General features: G+C 50.7%; 1 protein-coding gene and 1 long non-coding RNA gene across 5 annotated transcripts; one reads left to right on the top strand and one right to left on the bottom strand.

Moving 5' to 3' along the window:
* Positions 1–5171: 5171 nt before the first annotated feature.
* On the bottom strand, positions 5172–16912 carry IRX4 (iroquois homeobox 4). Of its 4 annotated transcripts, XM_054817909.1 has the most exons (7): positions 16657–16912; positions 16062–16169; positions 11054–11212; positions 9934–10185; positions 9147–9253; positions 7838–8160; positions 5172–7647 (listed from the first exon to the last, which is right to left on the bottom strand). In XM_054817909.1, the coding sequence occupies exons 3-7, from the start codon at positions 11096–11098 to the stop codon at positions 6881–6883; spliced, it is 1494 nt and encodes a 497-aa protein (XP_054673884.1). In that variant the 5' UTR covers positions 11099–11212; positions 16062–16169; positions 16657–16912; the 3' UTR covers positions 5172–6880. The 4 variants fall into 4 exon arrangements, with proteins under 4 accessions (XP_054673884.1, XP_054673883.1, XP_054673885.1 ...); XM_054817908.1 differs by lacking the exon at positions 16657–16912 and having other exon boundaries at positions 16062–16345; XM_054817910.1 differs by lacking the exon at positions 16657–16912 and having other exon boundaries at positions 11054–11119; positions 16062–16191.
* Positions 11103–15318, top strand: LOC129203435 (uncharacterized). Its single transcript, XR_008576031.1, has 2 exons — positions 11103–12132; positions 12765–15318. It is a non-coding gene; the product is annotated as an uncharacterized LOC129203435 (long non-coding RNA).
* Positions 16913–17944: the final 1032 nt, after the last annotated feature.

The raw sequence follows: 17944 nt of genomic DNA, 5'->3' as shown, positions 1-17944 counted from the left end.
TCACAGAAACCTGTCCCTTGCTCCTTTTTCACTAATGAGTCTTCAGTCATGGTGGCAATTTCCTGCTTTATTTGTCCAGTAAAATCAACATAAAAACCTTTTTTTTTTTTTTTTAGTGATTGTTTGTTTCAGCTAGTGTGGGCCAAACTTGTGGTAATCTAACTACAAAACTGTCCAGGCTGGTTCAGATCTGGTTTACTTTTACCTGTAAGATTATGAGATTACTCCTTTAAGTGAGCAGGTTGTCACTTGTTTTTCTGTGAAGACTGTAACCAAAGAATTAAGCTGTCTACACCAGACTTTGTAGCAAATAAGACTCAAAAAATAAATGTTATTTGTACTTGATCACAGATGTGACATTGGACTAAAAGTTATCTGTCACCTTTACTTGCAGTGACAGCAACAGCTCCCAGCTTCTATCTCCTCTGCTTAATATGCCATCAGCCATTTGCATCACAAGGTCGGTGAGAAGATGATGGTATGTTCAGAAAGAGGGCAACCTAATGACATGAAGCCTCAAAACCAAACCATTCTATTCACGTGGCTACCAACAACTGATGTCATCAGGCTAACTTGCGTGACATCACTGTCACATACAGCACACTTGTTTGTGTGCTGTAACCTGACCAGGCCAGAAGGAAAAACATTATGCCGTGTTTTGTATACCTTCTGTAAGGGTCTGCCTGGTCATTTTGCCCGTTCCCAGGAAGGAAGGAAGGAAGGAAGGAAGGAAGGAAGGAAGGAAGGAAGGAAGGAAGAACCCTGCTCACAAAGGGTTCCCAAGCACTCCGCCCTTTACTCATTTCATGGCCACTTCTCCTACCCTGGAAGTGTTCCCCTCAGCTCATTCCCTGGGCGCTATCCTGCCTTTCCAATTATTTTCTCCATGGCAAAAATACTAATATAGTGAACCTGTCAGTTAGCTGAGCACCTTCAGATTGAGGACAACAGAACTTAGTCTGAGTAACTTGTCAGATTATTACAAGGCCGGTATCAATAGATACCATGATAGAGGACAAAGCCTTGGAAGACTCATCAGCCTTTGATGTAATACATCTCCCGTCATAAGGACATAGCTTAAGTGTTGGTTATTCAGCTTTGTTCTATTTTCTAGCAAGTGTTTTAATCCTGTTTCACAATAGAATACATGGAAGAAAGTATTTGATGAGATCTCAATTATATTTTTGTTTAATTGTTTGATTTTTGACATTCCATAGGAGTCATATAAATCAAAGAAATAATGTTGGAGGGAGGTGTTTCCTCGGTTCCATTTCATCGCCACCATCATCCTTGGCAGTATTTCAGAAAGGATTTCCGAGGTATTCTTTGAAAAATGACCTGATTATGATCCCATGGAAACCACTGACAAAATACTCACCAACTGCAACTGAAATCCATCCATTTCAAAATTTAAATAATGACATGCTGATTTGGAGAAAAGAAATAGAGGTAAAACTGAGAAGAAAAAGATTTTTATGCCCTCATTTTTGTCTAGTCAAATCAATGAGAATTTTTTTTTCATGTATTCGTGTCAGGGAAAAAAAAAGAACATTAAGAAAGAACACTTTCCTTCAAGATATTTCCTTCATTTTCATGCTCTCCTTAAAATGGGATGGACAAGAAATAGCTCTTGAGCCTTGTAAGTAGGTCAACTGCAGTTCTTATGCCCGGACCACGTTCCCCATTGTGGAAGGCAGGATATCAGCAGGGCTTGCATATATGTGTTCTCTCTAGGTTGCATGGAGGCTTCTTTCTTTCCTCCCTGAACCCAGTCCCATTTCTCCATGAGGTGGGGGGACACTGGGAAGCAATTATCATTCTTTGCTTTTGAATTGCTCCCAAACATTTCCTCTTCCCTCGGTTCTTCATGTTATGTTAAATGTATCTTCAAGTTCTCAGCCAAATTCAGATTTTTCTATATAGTCATATGGTATGAGAGACTGGTGGCTTGTGTATTAAACTGCCCCCAGACCTGTGTGTATATTAAAACTGTTTTTTGGGGGGACCTACAAATCTGGAATTATTTTCTGCAGTGATGCCATTTCACAAGGACCGTGAAGAGAACCCTTCCCACAAGTCCTAAGCACCTCACAGCCTCTTTGGCAGTAAATGTGAGGTAACATATGCAAGATGTCACACTTTTCAGTGTTTTGGCCATTACCTATTCCATTAAAAATAGCTTTCTGTTTAAGGGGAAGCACAATTACTACATTTTTTATCAGGCAAATAAAAATGTAAAAACTGACCAACAACATCCCTCCACTCTTCATTTTTTTATGTACAAAGTGACATGCACAAACCTCAAGAGACAGAGGACTCGGACCCAAACTCATCGCTTTGTAGCCAGTACTAACTTCATCTAAGGGCAGACCTAAACACTTTGGCCAAAACACAATGGTGTTTGAATGATCCTTTTCCTCCCCATTCATCTACAAATCACACTCATTGAAACAGTTTCTGATCTGTCACAAAATCAGCGAGTTATAATCCTTTCTTGTATTTTCCAGGATTTCTGCATGAAATGGTACAACGTGAGCATTAACTCTTTTCTTGGCATTTAACTGGATACACTTTCGCACACTCAAGCCTTCGTATTATTTGAAGGTCAGATTTAAATGGAAAAGGTAAATGTGTATCAAAAAGACTGTAGTAAGTCAGAGTCTCCTTCTCAACCATTATATCTTTAAAATCGTAATGTTCAAACTCTTGCCAAGACAAAGTCTTCTTGGACACCTCTCTTCATGTGGCTGATGGGAAGGAGCTGCTACACTGGGTTCTGTGACTATGAACTGATTACATGACTTTCATAGTCAAATATGCACTCAGGATAAAAAGAAATGTGCTCCTAAACATTAATAGAAAGTGTGTGTATCGTTTCACCTGTCTGTCTTTTAATTAGGCACCTATAAATAAGCTGGCTGTTGCAAGGTGCTCTATAATCACGTTACTTAAACACCAGCCCTTTCCTAAATTAGCATTTACAATTGAGATTGTTAATTGCTACTGTTTCTTCTATTATTATTATTATTATTATTATTATTATTATTATTAAAGGAACAGACAATATGCCCCATTGCAATTTTGCATGCATGTCTGGGAAAAAAAGTAGATGACATAAATCGCATGCATAATCTCAGGAGACAATCATTTTAAATCTTAATTGGCTGCCTTTTAAATATCATTTAAGGTCTCGTTTTCCCTGCCTCTCTCTCTCTAGTTAAGAAGGTGTTGTGTCAAAGTCTATTACCTTGCTGGACGTCTCGCCTCTAAGTTTTTTTTAAAAAAATAGAACCATCAGCAGAGGTTTGAGAGGTCGATAAAGCTTTTAGATTTGGAGATGTTTTCAGGGAGCCCATTTCCTGCGGCTAAGAGTTGTTAATGGAGCTTAAGGAATTATCTTATGACTCGGGCTGGGAGAGCCGTATATTTCTTCGCTCCTGTTCCCTTGTCGAGGCTGAATATGCTGCTGTCAAACTCGCTTAATGAAAAGTAACGCGTCGCTGATTACAGTTTTATTTGGGCTCTATGTAAAAAGCACTGTTAATTTAGCATCCCCTCCTTTGTGTGTTTGAATTTGCCATGGCTGAATGATTTAGAGTCTCTCAGTTTCAAGCCGTTTCTCTATGATTTCCCCCCCCCCCTCTTTCTTTCTCAGTCTGCCTTTATATTTCTGCTTTGTACAGCCATACGAGCTGCACGGCTTTCCCTTTCAGCCCCGTAGCCTCCTCTGAAGCAGCTGAACCTGATCTTTGACTTGTGTCATTGAATCAAATGGCAAAATTAATTTCTCGCACTCTTTTGTTCATCCTTAAAAAAACAAACAACCCCCCCCCCCAAAACAAACCACAAAAAAACCCCCACAACAAACCCAACCTTTTTGAAAGACCACTGCATTTGATGGCTGACCTAGAGATTTGGTTCGTGTACGAAAGCAAGAAACTATTTTTCCCTCCCCCATAATTTATATAGTCTGATCTCCGGATCGGTAATGTTTTGATGTGTGTGAGGGCATACAGACACCCGCATACCTACCGGGTTTAATATACGGCCCGGCCCGCGGTCCGGAGGGATCTGGGCTTGTTAGATGACAGAAACTTACTCAAACTTGGTTTATAACGACAATGACACGAAAATGAAGGCATAAAGGTTTGATCCGCTTTTCTTTTGGCTTATGATATTTCAGTGCGCCTGTGTTTTGCCCACGGTTTTATCACCTTCATTCTAAGTCCGGGAAGGGGGGGGTGGAGAGGGGGCGGAGGGGGTTGCTTCCCAAATGACGAGCTGACCAAATCGCACCACTGACCGAGCCAACGCCGCTCAGGGATGATTTCTAGCTGGGTGCGGTGTAACCTGTCAAACGCCCGCTCGGCGCTCCGCAGAAGTCAGGGCACTTCTAAGGCTGAGGGACATTTTTGGCTGCTGAGCGGAGGAGCCCTCTCCTTGCACACACACGGTCACACACACACACACTCGGCTGTCGCTGTATGGGCGGCAAGAGTGAAGTCCCCTTCTACCCCACAGAGCCTCTGTGGCACGGAAGCTGAAGCCCGCCGGGAGACCCGGTGCCACCCCTCCCGGTCCCTGCACACACAGCCCGGCTTTGCACACACAAACCTCCCGGCTTTAAAATTACCATCGCAGCAGGCAGCGGGTCGTGTCGTGTCCCCCCCCCCCCCATCCCGCTTGCCTCCGCCAATGGTTTGAGGGCAGCTTAAACACTCGCCTTTGCTCCCTTCCCTCTTTCTCGCCTCCTTCATCCCCACCTCCTTAGTTTGGCTGAAAATAATTTGCTTTGTCTAAAGGGTTTCAGAGGCAAAGCTCGCCGGCCGCCCCGGCTGCATTAAAATTCCTGCCGGCCCAGCCTTTAGCTGAGATCGCGGCTCCCCGGAGACTCCACTTTCGCTATTACTGTCAAGTACCCTTGACTCTTTATTTTTGCCCTTTTATCTATTACAACTAATTCGAGTTCTTTTGCCCTTTTCAGTTTAAGACGTGGGCTTTCTGTAAAGCCTCCCCCTGCCACCGAGCTCTCCGGGTGCAGAGCCTTTAGAAATTGAGGGGTTTACTGTCAAAATGAAAATTTCACTTCAAATTATCTTGGCTGATGCACGTTTTCCAGGCCGGGGGCTCCTGTCTGAGCCTTTTGACAGCCAGATCAGCAGAGGGGTTCAGTGATCTCGATAATATCATCCAAGAGAGCGAAAGTCAATACAATGACAGGGAATATGACTGGATACAATCCAATTACGGCTGCTCGCAGAGAGGGGAAGGGCTTGATCTGATCTCCGCACCCGGATTCCTTTATTCAGTCTTTGCACTAACAGGTCTCGCTAGAAACTTTGCGGGGTGGAGTACGTTACATTTGGCTGGGTGCTGTCTCGGTTGCGTTTATTGTTGCCTTTATATATCTATATATTCCGCGTTGTAGTCTTAGTTGTTTATTTATTTATTTAGAGTGGGGGGCTGGCGGGGAGCCGCAGGAGTGGGATGGGCAAGAAAGAGTCTTCTGCTTGTCCTGTGTCAGCTCGGTCCTTCGGGCGCTTTTGCTCTTCCCCCCGCAGCGCCGGGTGCCGCAGCCCGGGGCTTTAGGCCGGTCTGGGTAAGCCGAGGTCTGTTACTGCCTCGCAGTTTCTTTTCCAGCAGTTCTGCCTCTCTCCCGGTCCGGGGCTCAGTAAAGTTTGTTCCCGTTCCGGGGAAAGAAAGGAAATCTTTTAAACGCCTGTTACCTAAGTGGTAAATTGGCTGCGAGTGCTCCTGAATCACACGTCGAGTGCGCTCGCTCTCTTTCTCTTTCTCTTTTTGTTGGCTGCACTCTATTTAATGTCAAAACGGTAAAGCATCTGTCCTGAAGTGCTGAAATATTCATGGAGGATCAGCGATTCTCCATACTGGCAGAGGAGCTGGAAAGCTAAAACGGTTCTTTAAAAGATCAAATTTTCCATGTGAATCAGTTGCTCCGCGCACTGCGGAGGCGACGCCGCGGCCGAGCCCGACCCTTGGGGGCCGACCCCCGCCCGCCCGCAGGTCGGGGGGGGGAATGAAGGGGGGGGAATGCTCCCCCTCCGCCTCGCCTCAGCGGGCAGCCGGCGCCCCCGCTGCCGCCCCGCCGTCCCGGGAGGCTGCCGGGCCGCAAGCGCTGAGCCGCGGGGGGCACGGTAAAGCGCGGAGAGCAGCCGAGCATCCCTCCCGCGGATCCATCCTCCCGCGGCAGCGCTCCGCTGAGACTCTTTTCCGCTCTCCCAGTAGCCTGTTGACAGTCCTTGGAATTACCGGGACCGGCTCAGAGGGGGAATTTTGAAACTTAAAACGTGTTTGTTGCGCAATGCAAAACGCCACCACTTGTGTTACCTCTGAAACAGACAATTTATTGGAGTGAACATACCTTTTAACATATTCTCTTTTTTTTTATTATTTTGTCAAGATAAATTTGTGCAGTAGGTGTAAACTTAGTAGAAGTGCTGTTTGTGAATTATATGCTAACAAGGAAATCAGGAGGAAAAACTCTTGAAAAGTCTTTATAACTAATGTCGGCATGCCTTAAATTAAATCTGAATTAAAATTTCCCGTTTGTAAACTTTCGGATGTAAACTTTTTAAGTAGGTCTACGCTATAGCACGTGCTTTTTGGACATGGAATTAAATAACTTTCACGACATTGATCCCTTAAAGTCGCAACCAGGAGAAATTCTTCAGAACAGCAGTGAGCAAAGTCTGTCCGTTGAACTGAGCAAACTGAACTTTAAATCCTCGTTTCTGTTGTTTAAAAAACAAAAAAAGGAAAAGAAAAAGTTTTATATTTAAATTTAAACTCTCGCAAGTCTCTTTTCAGTGTAGCTGACTCTTCAAGCGTTAGCAAGTCCTTCGCCCCATCGGCGGGCCTGTTAGGAACAAAACATTTTGCTTCCTGATTTGGGAAACGCCAGAAACTCTTTGTTAGAGTCATGGTGGGCCAAGGTTGAGAGCTGCCCCTTGAGCACGTTGGCGCCGTTCCCCACCGCGCGTCCCAAGGCGCCCGTTTCCAGAATGGCTCCTTTGGTGGTAGCCCAGGAAACTGTCGTGTTGCTCAGGGCTTGGTTCAAAGTACTGTGCCTGAACAGGGGGTCGTGAAACACCCCGTCCACCCAGTTCCTGAGGTTGGTGACCGGCGAATCCTGGTGCCTGTCGATGACACTGACCGGGGCGGAGACGGCGGCGGCGGCCGAGCCCCCCTGCCGTTTCAGCATGCAGGAGGGGTACTCGGCCTGGTTGAGGGAGGTGGCGGTGTGCGCCAGGGACCAAATCCTGGGCTTCGCCTCCAGCAGCTGCTGCCCCTGCTGGAAGCACATTTTGGACTCGCAGCCGCGCTGCCGGGCGCTGAGCAGGTCGGGGCCGCACTCCGCCGCCGCCGTCTTCAGGCAGCTCCGCGCCCGCTCCGCCGCCGCCTCCTCCTCCTCCTCATCCCCGGCGGCGGCGGGCGGCGGCGGCATCTTGGCGGGGGGCTCGGCGGCCCGCGGCGGGTGGCTGCCGCCCGGGTGCGGGAGCGGGTGCGGGAGCGGATGCGGGTGCGGGAAGGGCCGCCTCAGCTCGCATTCCGAGCTCTCCGACTCGGCGGCGTCCAAGTCCTCCAGGTCGCTGAGCTCCAGCTCCTTCTCCTCCTTGCCCGTGGGCTCTGCGGGGTGGGGGCGGGGGAAGGGACAGCAAAAACAAGACACACGGTCACTGGCGGCGCCGCGCTGCCCGGCGGCCGCCCCCACGAGTGAGGCCCGCGGCCGCCCCCACTAGCGAGGTCCGCCCCGGGGGCGAGCTGGCGGCCGAGCCCCCGCGGCCGAACCACTAAGTGCCTGTTTTTAACAGGGTACCCTCGGCTTTCCCGCTCTTCATCGCCTCTTCCTGCGAACCCTCCTCTTCCTCCTCCTCCTCTTCCTCGTAGGGCCGCTTCTCGTCCGAGCACTTGTTCCGCGGGGGCCACGTCATCTTGTTCTCCTTCTTGAGCCGCCGGCGGGCGTTGGCGAACCAGGTGGACACCTGGGTGAGGGTCATCTTGGTGATGATGGCCAGCATGATCTTCTCACCCTTGGTGGGGTAGGGGTTCTTGCGGTGCTCCTGCAGCCAGGCCTTCAGCGTGCTGGTCGTCTCCCGGGTGGCGTTTTTCCTCCGCGTCCCGCCGTCCATCGTGCCGTACCTGCGGGCACAGGGGAGCACCCGCAGCGTGACACGGCGCCCTCGCCCCCCACGGACCTGCCCGACGCGGGATCCCAGGGCCCCGGCCCTGGGCCCGGCTGCTTGCGTGCGGCACCCTCCGGGGAGGGGGGGGGCTGGACCAGGGAGCGGGCAGATGGGCGAGGACACTTCGGCTTTAAGAGGGCAACCTGCCTCGAGAATTCAGGCCGAAGAAGAAAGCAAGGAGGAAGGGTTCGGCTAGCAGCAGCACCGGGCAATGCAAATCCCCGCTGTGCCGGGGCGGTGGTGGCGGAAAGGGGGAAGAAACTGCCTGCCTTTATTTGCGGTACAGTCAATGTCAACGTTTCGGGCAGCTGGGAAATCCTAGCAGCTTGCAAATGCACAGAAATCCCGCTTCCCTGTTGTTTGATTAGTCCTCCCCAAACAGAATACATCTGGGTGACCCCAGGGTGTAACTGTTAATAGAAATATATTTCCACTTACGCCTTTTATTAGTAATCTCTCCTACCCTTTTGTTCCTGAAATTGTAGAAACCTCACGCAGATGACACTGGGCTGCAACTGAATATTTAATGTACATCCTGCAGGAAAGGTCACCGGCGCCCAATGGGCCTCAAAGCTTGAACCGGTGTGTAAGTGGTTTTGCTCTGGTTTAAAACTAATAAACATACCAGGGATGCCCGAGTGCCTAAGCCTGACTTCGCGGAGGAAAAGATAATTACCGCCGCCGTCGAGAGGGACCGTCCCTCCCACCGCCCGTCTGGGGGGCAGAGGACCCCGTGCCGGTCTGCCTGCGGGGGGGGTGGACGTTTCGGTGGGGAAGGGGAGGCGGCATCGCTGGGGCCGGGAGGGAGATGCGGGGCGGCGAGGAGGCAGCTCTGCGTCTCGGCCCCGCAGCGGGGCGGGCGGGAAGGGGGAGGGGGGGGAACGCGGGGGGGGGGGGGGGGAGGGAGAGGCGAGCGAGTCCGGGGAAGGGGGGTGCGCTTACCTGTCGTACTGGTACTGGCTGAGGGTGTGATCGTAGGGGTAGTAGGCAGCCGCCGGGGCGATGCCCGCATGCGCAGACCCGCTCCCGTCCTTCGCCTCCAAACTGTTCTGCAAGAGACACCGCGCCGCCGCCCTCAGCCCCCGCCGCCCGGAGACCTCGGGCCCCCGACCCGGCCCCGCCGCCCGGCTCCCCCGGGTCTCGGCGGGGGCGGACGGGGGGGGGGGACGGGGGGGAGACGGGGCACGATGGACCTTCCCGGAGGCCCCTCGGCCGCGGCGGCCAGCGAGATCAATAGAGACATTAACTCGCGCTGTTACGGTGCCAGAGGAAAAAAAAGGAGGGAGAGGGGAGGGGAGAAAAAAAAAAAAAAAAGGCTGGCTGGGAAGAGAGCATCATTTTTTGCAAGCTGGGATCTCGGCCACCCCAAACTACCCAACTACCCCCCCCCCCCGGCCGGGCCCTCCGCTCTCAGCCTTCACCTCGTCAGGCGCGACTTTTAATTGCGTTACCGTGAGAACCGTGCCGGGATTGATATTTAATGACCGCGGGGTTGGACGCGCCGCGCCTCCGCGCTGGTCACCAAAAGCGGGCTGGCGCGGGGGAGCGGCCTGCGGGAGGAGGAGCAGCAGCAGCGCCCGGGGCTGCCCCGCCGCGGAGGGGTCCCGCCAACCGGCCACCGCCCGCGGGGGGAGCGCGGGTCCGGCGGGCGGCGCGGAGGACGGACGGACGGACGGACGGACGGACGGGAGGGAGGGAGGGAGCATCCCCCGCCGCTGGGGCGGCTTACCAAGGAGTAGAAGGCGGGAGCCTCGGTGCCGTAGGTCACGTAGTTTCCATAGCCCTGGGGCCCGGCGTAGGGGCCGCCGTAGACCCCCAGGGCGGCGGCGGAGTTGAGTTCGTGTCGGGCGGTGGCGAGCAGGCGGCTCTCGTACACCGGGCAATAGACGGGGGTCTGGGCGGAGGCGGCCGCCCCCGTCTCGGCCAGCGTCCGGCCGCTGGACTCGCAGCAGGTCGTCAGGGAGTTGGTGCTCATCAGGAACTGGGGGGAAAGAGAGCGGCGCTGAGGGCCGGGGCGGGGGGCGGGGGGGAAACTTCCCAAACTGTAACCAAGTTTGGGGGATTTTTTTTAATCAGGTCGCAGCTTTGGGGTGTCACCCCCTTCCCTCCCCTTCTGTATTTTACTTCAATCTGGGTAAAAACGCTCTGGAGAAACCCAAAGGTGCAAGTATTTTAGCAGTTAAAAAAAACCCCAATACAACAACAACAACAAACAAACGCCCCGTGACTGTGGGCGTTTAATCCTCCGTAATACGTTGTTCCAGCCCTTTGCATTTAAAACCTAACTTTTCTGGTGTGTTCTCACAAGACTGGGTTTACACTGGTTTTCCCCTCTTGCGGCACAATGCTTCCCATCTGCGTTTTTGAACCTTTTTTCTAAATCACTCATGCATATTTATTTTGACTGCAGTTTTGTAGCAGCTACACACGCGTCCGTTATTAACCTGCTGGTTTAGAATATCCCGTTATGTTTCTACGGTCCGGACCTCAATACTTTCGTGTTTAATTGGTAAACTGTGAATTTAATCGGGAAAGAGAAAAAAGCGCTGAAAGGGAGAGAGCGGGTGGGGGGTGGGGGATCTCTAGCTCCCTTCCTCAACTCCCTCATCTCTGTAATCCTCCTCCACGCGTCGTTATCAGCCCCGAACACCCTAAATCCCGGGTGTTCCTTCCCATTTTAAAATATGTGCGAGAGATATAACTTGAGCATCTTGCAAAGATGCGGAGCGAGCAGCCGATTTGCCGCTCCCGCATGCTAGAAAGGATCGCTGCCGCTCTTAGCCCTGGACGGAAGTAATCAATAAGGACTGAAATTCAATCAATTAACGTTGGTAGGCAAAAAGTCTTACCTGGGGTGCAGAGGAGTAAGGGTAGCCAAACTGAGGATATGACATGGTACAGAGGCTCCCAGTTATCTAGAAACAAGGCGAGACGTCTGATCTGCACGCTATTGCAGCCTGGCTCTGCTCTATTGTACCAATTGATTGGTAACCACAGGTCCCTAGATGCTTATAGGACGAAGCAGAAAACCACATTTAATTTGTTTACATGAAATCTTAAACTTTTTTTTTTTTTAACCGAGAAAAAAAAAGAGAATGTATACTGATTTTAGCACCTTCCCCTCTACAGCTACCAAACAGAAATAATTGTTGCATGTGGGCTCCAAGGTTGGCAAACGTGACGGCAGAAATACATGCTTTGCACCCACGGAAAAATAAAGCGGGGGGGGGGAGAAGAAAAGTGATGCAAATACATCAGTTCAGAAGCACGTTGTTTTCAAAGAACCGAGTCTCTGACGTCACGCAAAACCTATTCAAATTAACCTGCCTGTAAGTTTAACATTCATTTTCGGGACCCTTTCCCCTGACATGGAAAATAGACTGTCCAGCATCCCTCTCAGTGAAAGTTTGGAAAGCTCACCGGCAGCGGCTACGCCTGCTTGCAACATTTCTATATATTTCTGCGGGGAAGGGAAGGAAATGAATGGTTTTAATCTGAAGGATCAATGTTGTATTAGCTAAGATTTCCCCCCACCCTCCTTCGTCACTGAAAGGCTGGTAAGCACTTTTAATTAGAAATTAATTAATGAGCAGCTGCTTCTTCCCACCCCACAGTAATAATTAGTCTCAATTACAAACAAGACATATGAAGGGACACACGACTGAATCTTCATTTAAGATTTAATCAACAGTTAAAATTAGCGCTAACGCTGACAATAAAGCACATGACATGCAATCCTGCTTTTCTTTTCGGCTTTTATTCCAGACGTGTGATTACAGGTAGAAAACCCTACAAGCGTATTGCGGGGAATGATTGAAAGGACGTGACTTTTCACGTTAAAACCACTTTGATCCCATGGCAAACCTCGGCTGGAAAAGCCAGCCTTTCGCGGGGCGGAGGGCCATAGCCAGCCTGCCTGTGCTCCGAGGTGCGCACAGCTGGGGTGGGGGGGTAAAAGAAGGGGGGGGGGCGGAATTAGGAAGGGGGTGCAACTCAGATGTGCCAAGTGCTATTTCTCACCGAAGAGCAAACATCTTTTTCCCGGTGGTTAGGTGGTTCCCCGGGGCTACGGCTGGACCCCCTGAGTGAAGGGAGGGCCTGGGAAGGAGTCTCGACTCCATCACCCCCTTCTCTCCAACCCAACCCACCGCTGCCATCAGTCTCCCTACTCTCTGGGGGTTGGCACCTTGGGACCCCCCCATACAAGCAGGCAGCATCCCTCTTTGGAGGGACCGGGCTCCGTTCTGTCTCCCGGAGGTAGCGGCCGTCGAGCGGGGAGATGCTGGGGCTACCGGCCGGAGGAGGTGGCCCCTCCGCCACCCGGTAGCCCCAGCATCTCCCCCGCGACGGCCAGCTACCACCGGGGTAGGGCGGGCAGGCAGCCGCCGGGCGGGTGGAGGAAGCGGAGGAGTCAGCTCCGAGGCTGAAGCTCGGCTGCTGGTGCAGTTGAACGCTGCTCCGTGGTGTGCAGACTTGCTCAGAGAGATTCCTGGGTTCAGACATGTGAATAGCCCCAGGGTCACACTCTAATTAATGATGATGTTCTCTTCTTCTCCCCAGCTGGAAGACTGCCTCCCAGAAACGAATCTGCCCACACTGACAGCTCGATTGAGGGTGATTGATGACTATCTGGAGACCACAGTACACATAATATAATATCTGCTGCGTAATTGCTTTAATTTACAGATGAAAATACTAGTTCTCGGATTGAGTTAGACTACAACGAGCGGCGTTTTATGGCGCTTTAGAGTGTTTGCAAATAAAAAGATATCAGATACAGTACATGCAAATTATCCTGACAGCTCAGTATCTGTAGCCGGGAGAAAGGTATAAAGGACAGGAATCAAATGACATTAATAATAGGGTTTGAATTCTGTATTGATTTTTGGGGGGAAGAAAGTGCCTATTCTTTCCTCACCTGAAATGCTAATACCTTCTTCTTTCTGGGAATATTAATAACTTAGCCATTGGGTCTCTGTTCCAGAAACGCGCCTTTATTCCTTCTGCTACCCCGGTGCTGCCAGGATATAATGATACTTTTAGCTACTATTTACAAGCAGCTTCCCTCTATGAGACGTGCTGACGGGCTATTGCATTGTTTGGGAAGAAAAGACACCCGGTGTTTACACAATGGTCTGCACGCAGCGTTTGGTGCTGCTCGCTCTGCCTCCTGCGCTGATTGCGCTGGGGGATGTTTATTTAAGCCCTGGAGTATAACTCACCGGTGCTAGGGAAGAAAACAGTTGCACTTATCTCAAGAGCAGCTCGGTGTAAAGCACTATAATTAGCTGGGCGAGCTAGAGAACTGCCTCGAGAAGTCCTCCCAGTTTTCCAGACTACAGTTTGGGAGATGTCCTGGTGTTCTGTGGTTTGGGTTTGTGTGTCGTGTCCCCCCTCCCCGCTCTCTTTTTTTTTTTCTTCCTTTCCCTCTTTTGATAATACTGCAGATGTCAACTCCGCAGTGGCCCACAGAACACTACGGGTTTTGATATTTAGATGAGTCTATTAAACTTTAAAATACAAGGTGAAATTCAATATTTATAGTCCTTGTCTATTTATATATCACAGTTGTCTTTCACTGCACCGTGCAAATACTCTGGTGCCCATTTTTGCACTGAACTTTCCTGTATTAATCATGATAATTATTTGTCATTTTTCTTTACAGCCTGCGTGCTCTACTACTTCACCCTCGGTCAGCTTTGTGCCAGTTCCAATATGTATTCCCTGGAAAGCAGTCATTAGAAAAAAAACCAACAAACCAAACCAACACCAAAAAAAGCCCACCAAAACAAACCAACAAAAAACTTAATAACCTTAAACACTTAATAGCCTTGAACGCCAAAAGCTGACATTACATCTTCCTCCAGCGTTCATGTCTTGTTTCACTTACAATCTACAAATAATGGCCCTTTGTTGATAAGAAACTCAACACAATTATATTTCATTTTGAATTTTTGGTGCCAGCGCACAAACATGCAATAAGCCCCATCATGATTTAAAATAACCTTTGTGGTTCTTGCACATAAACAACGTAACACTGTTCAAATCCAAGCAAAGACGCTTAATGCTGCAGGCTATATCCTTAAGCATTTGGAAAATGCAAGTCTTTGCTGTGCAATAAAAATTGATCCTTGTCAAAGCCCCTTTCCCGTACAAAGCAGTTAACAGCTTTCGAGAAAGAGAAACCCACGCTGCTTTCGCCAAAGTTTGAGCAAGTAAACCCATCGCGATCAATAGGAAACGCTGGAGAGTTCCCCTCTTGTAAGAGTCAGCCTGCACACCCATGCGAGCAGGTATTTTACAGCCAAAGCCCAAGCAAGTCCCCCTCCGAGGGTTTATGTGTTTCTTCTCCGAGAACCTGGAGCCAACGTTCATACAAGTTTTATCATAAAAGCATGAAACGAGAAGGAAACGCTGTGATGCTGGAACAGGCCACAGCAGGTAAAACAGAGAACCTCTTCAGGACTAACGCTTTGATGGACGTCTTCAGGGACATGATCTAGAGGCAGTTAATGCAGCTACACTTTTACTATCTGCATTTTCATCGCCTCCTCTTTTGGAGGGGTTATTGCCACTCCTGGAAATATTTCAGCGACGGAATTTGCTTATGGGCTAAACAGACTTTACCGCGCTCTTTCAGTCGACTTTGCTTTGTTTTCACGTTACAGATTTAAAGCAACCTTGACACCGCCTGACAAACGCTGTGAAGCTCTACATGTTGCCCATTTGGGATCTGACATGGAACCGAGGGCAGCCTACAACATTTTCAAGTAGATTAGCTCCCATAAAGTCGCTATCGACAGTAAATACGATTGTTGTGGTTTTTTTTTTTTTTTTCCTGAGCCCATCTGAGGTGTAATTGCATCTCCTGCATTCTGAATCGAGGGACAGCAAGCTGATGCTGCCGACCTGCAACAAACCTATGCAATGGCTTGTGATCGGTAGAGCTATGATGACAAACATAACAGTTGCATAAGAAGGAGCCGCTAATTAATTTACTCAGATTACAACTACACGTAAAATCAGTTGTTCAAAGTTATCCGTTTGAATGCTTTCATTTTGTAAGGCTTCAATCCTCTTGGCAAACAATCTAGATTAAAGCAGAAAGGCCTCACATGCTCATTCTGTTCTTTGTATTTATTAACTTTTCACACTTAAGAGCTAGAGCCAACACACGCGCGCTCTCTCTCTCACACACGCACACACACACACACAAGCGCGTACACGCACACACACACAAAACTTTTCAGCGAGAGAAGCAAACGCTGCGACGTGGGCAGCTGCTGTATGGCTAGATGGACCCTACAACATATCCACATTTACCTGCCCGGTGCAGAGCATCGCAACTACGCTTTCACTAGCAAAGCAAAGACTGTGTAAGGTTTCCCTTTCCAGCTCCTGTACCCCCAGTGCCGCAGACTCGTAGGCATTCAAACGCCACTGCCTTTAAGCTGCCTGGCAGCCGACAGCTTGAACATACTTCCCTGCGAAGATAAAACTTTCCTACTTGCAAGGTCAAATTCTACGCCTTTTAAAGTTTGCCTTAAAATCCAGAAAGTTTGACTCGATACCTTACCTTAGCGCTCGCTGAATATCATATCCACACCCCCTTCCCAAGAAATAACACACATATGTTAAAATACATTTGCCCTCTGTCCTAGGTAAAGATTGCACAAAGCCAAATGATTCATCACAGATAGTTTCTCTTCCCTCCAGCAGTTCGTTTTCAGCTGCCTTGCTGCTAAAGCAGACTCTGAAGGGGGGGGGGAATAATCCCCACCGCTCCCCCCCACCCCCTGCTTCCGTAGAGAGAGACACACTCAAGCATCACCACCAAAACAAGAAGAAAATTTTTACCTGCGATCACGCCAGGCTTCGGCTAAAACCTCGTAGCGATGGCTGTGCCATGGCAGGGCTTCTCTCGTCTCGTCTGCGCTGGCTGACTTTGCAGGGAGCTACGAAGAACTAACGCAGACATTTCTCAGTGTGTAATACCTGAGCGGAGCGGTACAGTGCCTTCGGTCCCCAGGCGCCACAACCACTTCACTAACCCCCTGTACCAGAGTGACGTTCAAGTGAATAGCTCCACTGATCACACTCTTTCCTACTGATTAACACTTTCCAACACGACCAGGCACTCCACTTCCAACTTTTCCCGTTTTAAAACAGAAGCAGCCAGCACCGCTTGCTCCCGCGGGTTATAAACGCCGTCTGGGGCGTGGGGGACACCATAATTAATAGCAGGTTAGTAAAATCAGTGCTGCCACTCCAATTGTTGTCCTTGTTGCCAACAATAATTGCATTGATTCTGGAAGGACACGAATGTCCTCCATTTAACCTAATGATCTGCGGGTTGCACACGCTGTAAGGCAGCCGTAGCGTTGATTAACTGCGCGCACCTCCAAACTATCATTTATCTCTGCGAGTCACGACTGAAAGGCGCTAAACTTACAGGCAACTCTCCCTGCCTCTCTCGCCGTCTTTGTTTCCCTCCCGTTTGAGGAGGTGGGCTGGGACGCCAGCGCTAGCCCTGCGCGCAGGAGATGGGCACCTGTACCTGTCCACCCATCGGCCTTAGCTTTATTCATAGCCCTGGGGCAGCGCGGCGGAGCCGGCCGCCGCGGAGCCGCCGGGGGCTGCGCGGGCCAGCGCCCCCCGGGCGCGGGGAGGGGGCGAAGCGGGGGCGGCGCGGCGGCGCCCGGCTCCGGGGACCCGCTCCCGGCCCGGCCCCGCCGTCACCGCCCGCCCAGGGCGCAGCCCGCCGGGGCTGACCGAGCACCGGGGGCTTCCTCGGGGGGGCGGGGGGAGGGGGGCAGCGGAGCGGGGGGGGCCGGGCGCCGGCGGCAGCCGCAGGGGGGTCGGGGCAGGAGCGCTTGCTCCCGCTTATCCTCTCCGTCCTCCTGCGTCCGCCCGTCCGTCCGTCCGTCCCGCCCGGTCTCAGCCGCAGGCTGCTGCCGCCGCCTCTCTCTCCTGCGAAGTTATTCGGGCCCGAGCCTGGGCGAGCTGGCAGCGAGCTCCCGGTCTTAAAATGTCTTTCGTGGTGTGCAGTCCCCCTCCACCCGCTTCCCCCCCCCCCCCCCCCGGGCGCCCAGACCCGCCGCAGGCTCCTGCCCGCTGCCCAGGGACCTCGCAGCGCCCGGGCAGCCCCGCGGGGGCCTATCGTATGCTAAGTTTTACAGAGCAGCCGGTACTTTCTTTTCTTAATTGTTTGTTCAGCAGGAAAAGGGACAAATCGGGATTGACAGAAGGGGGAGGAGGGATCAATATCATTCCTGTTTAAAGGCGTAAGCCTGGGCAGACGTCTCAATAAGACAGAGGAGGAGAAAAAGAGAATATTATATCCTACCTAATTAAGCGAAGACAAAGAGGTGTGAGGAGAAAGGTTCAGGAGAGGTGGGGTGGCAATGGGAATTTTTAATCCGGTGTCTTCCCACCGTAACCACCAAGGCTGAACAATAACGTTAATAGGGAACATCTGTACATCGACAGATTTATTCTTGCCAGGGCTCTTTCATGCCTGTGTCATTTGCATGGACCCGTGCTCGTAATGTTCGACACACGCTGCACCTTGTAGTGCAATGACAGGGTAAATCTGATGAATGTTGAAACTGGGAAATCCTCTTCTCTTTCCCCTTTCTCCCTCCTCGGATTGCCCTTGCAGCTTCCAAGGCGGGGAAACCACACGGAGAAAGAAAACGTGAGCCTTCTCCCCATCTGCACTTGTAAACAGAAAGCCAATC

The sequence above is a fragment of the Grus americana genome, chromosome 2, assembly GCF_028858705.1.
Source record: "Grus americana isolate bGruAme1 chromosome 2, bGruAme1.mat, whole genome shotgun sequence".
In the NCBI taxonomy this organism is placed as follows: Eukaryota; Metazoa; Chordata; class Aves; order Gruiformes; family Gruidae; genus Grus; species Grus americana.
Note: the sequence above shows the minus strand (reverse complement) of the source record. Positions and strands in the feature narration are given on the sequence as shown.

Bases quoted from the DNA above. Each gene is read 5' to 3' on its own strand.
- IRX4 (XM_054817909.1), bottom strand. From the start codon at position 11,098: ATGTCATATCCTCAGTTTGGCTACCCTTACTCCTCTGCACCCCAG. The intron at 10,186-11,053 runs GTAAGACTTTTT...CTTTCCCCCCAG, and splicing joins CTTACTCCTCTGCACCCCAG to TTCCTGATGAGCACCAACTC. The intron at 7,648-7,837 runs GTACCCTGTTAA...CCCACCCCGCAG, and splicing joins GAAGAGCGGGAAAGCCGAGG to AGCCCACGGGCAAGGAGGAG.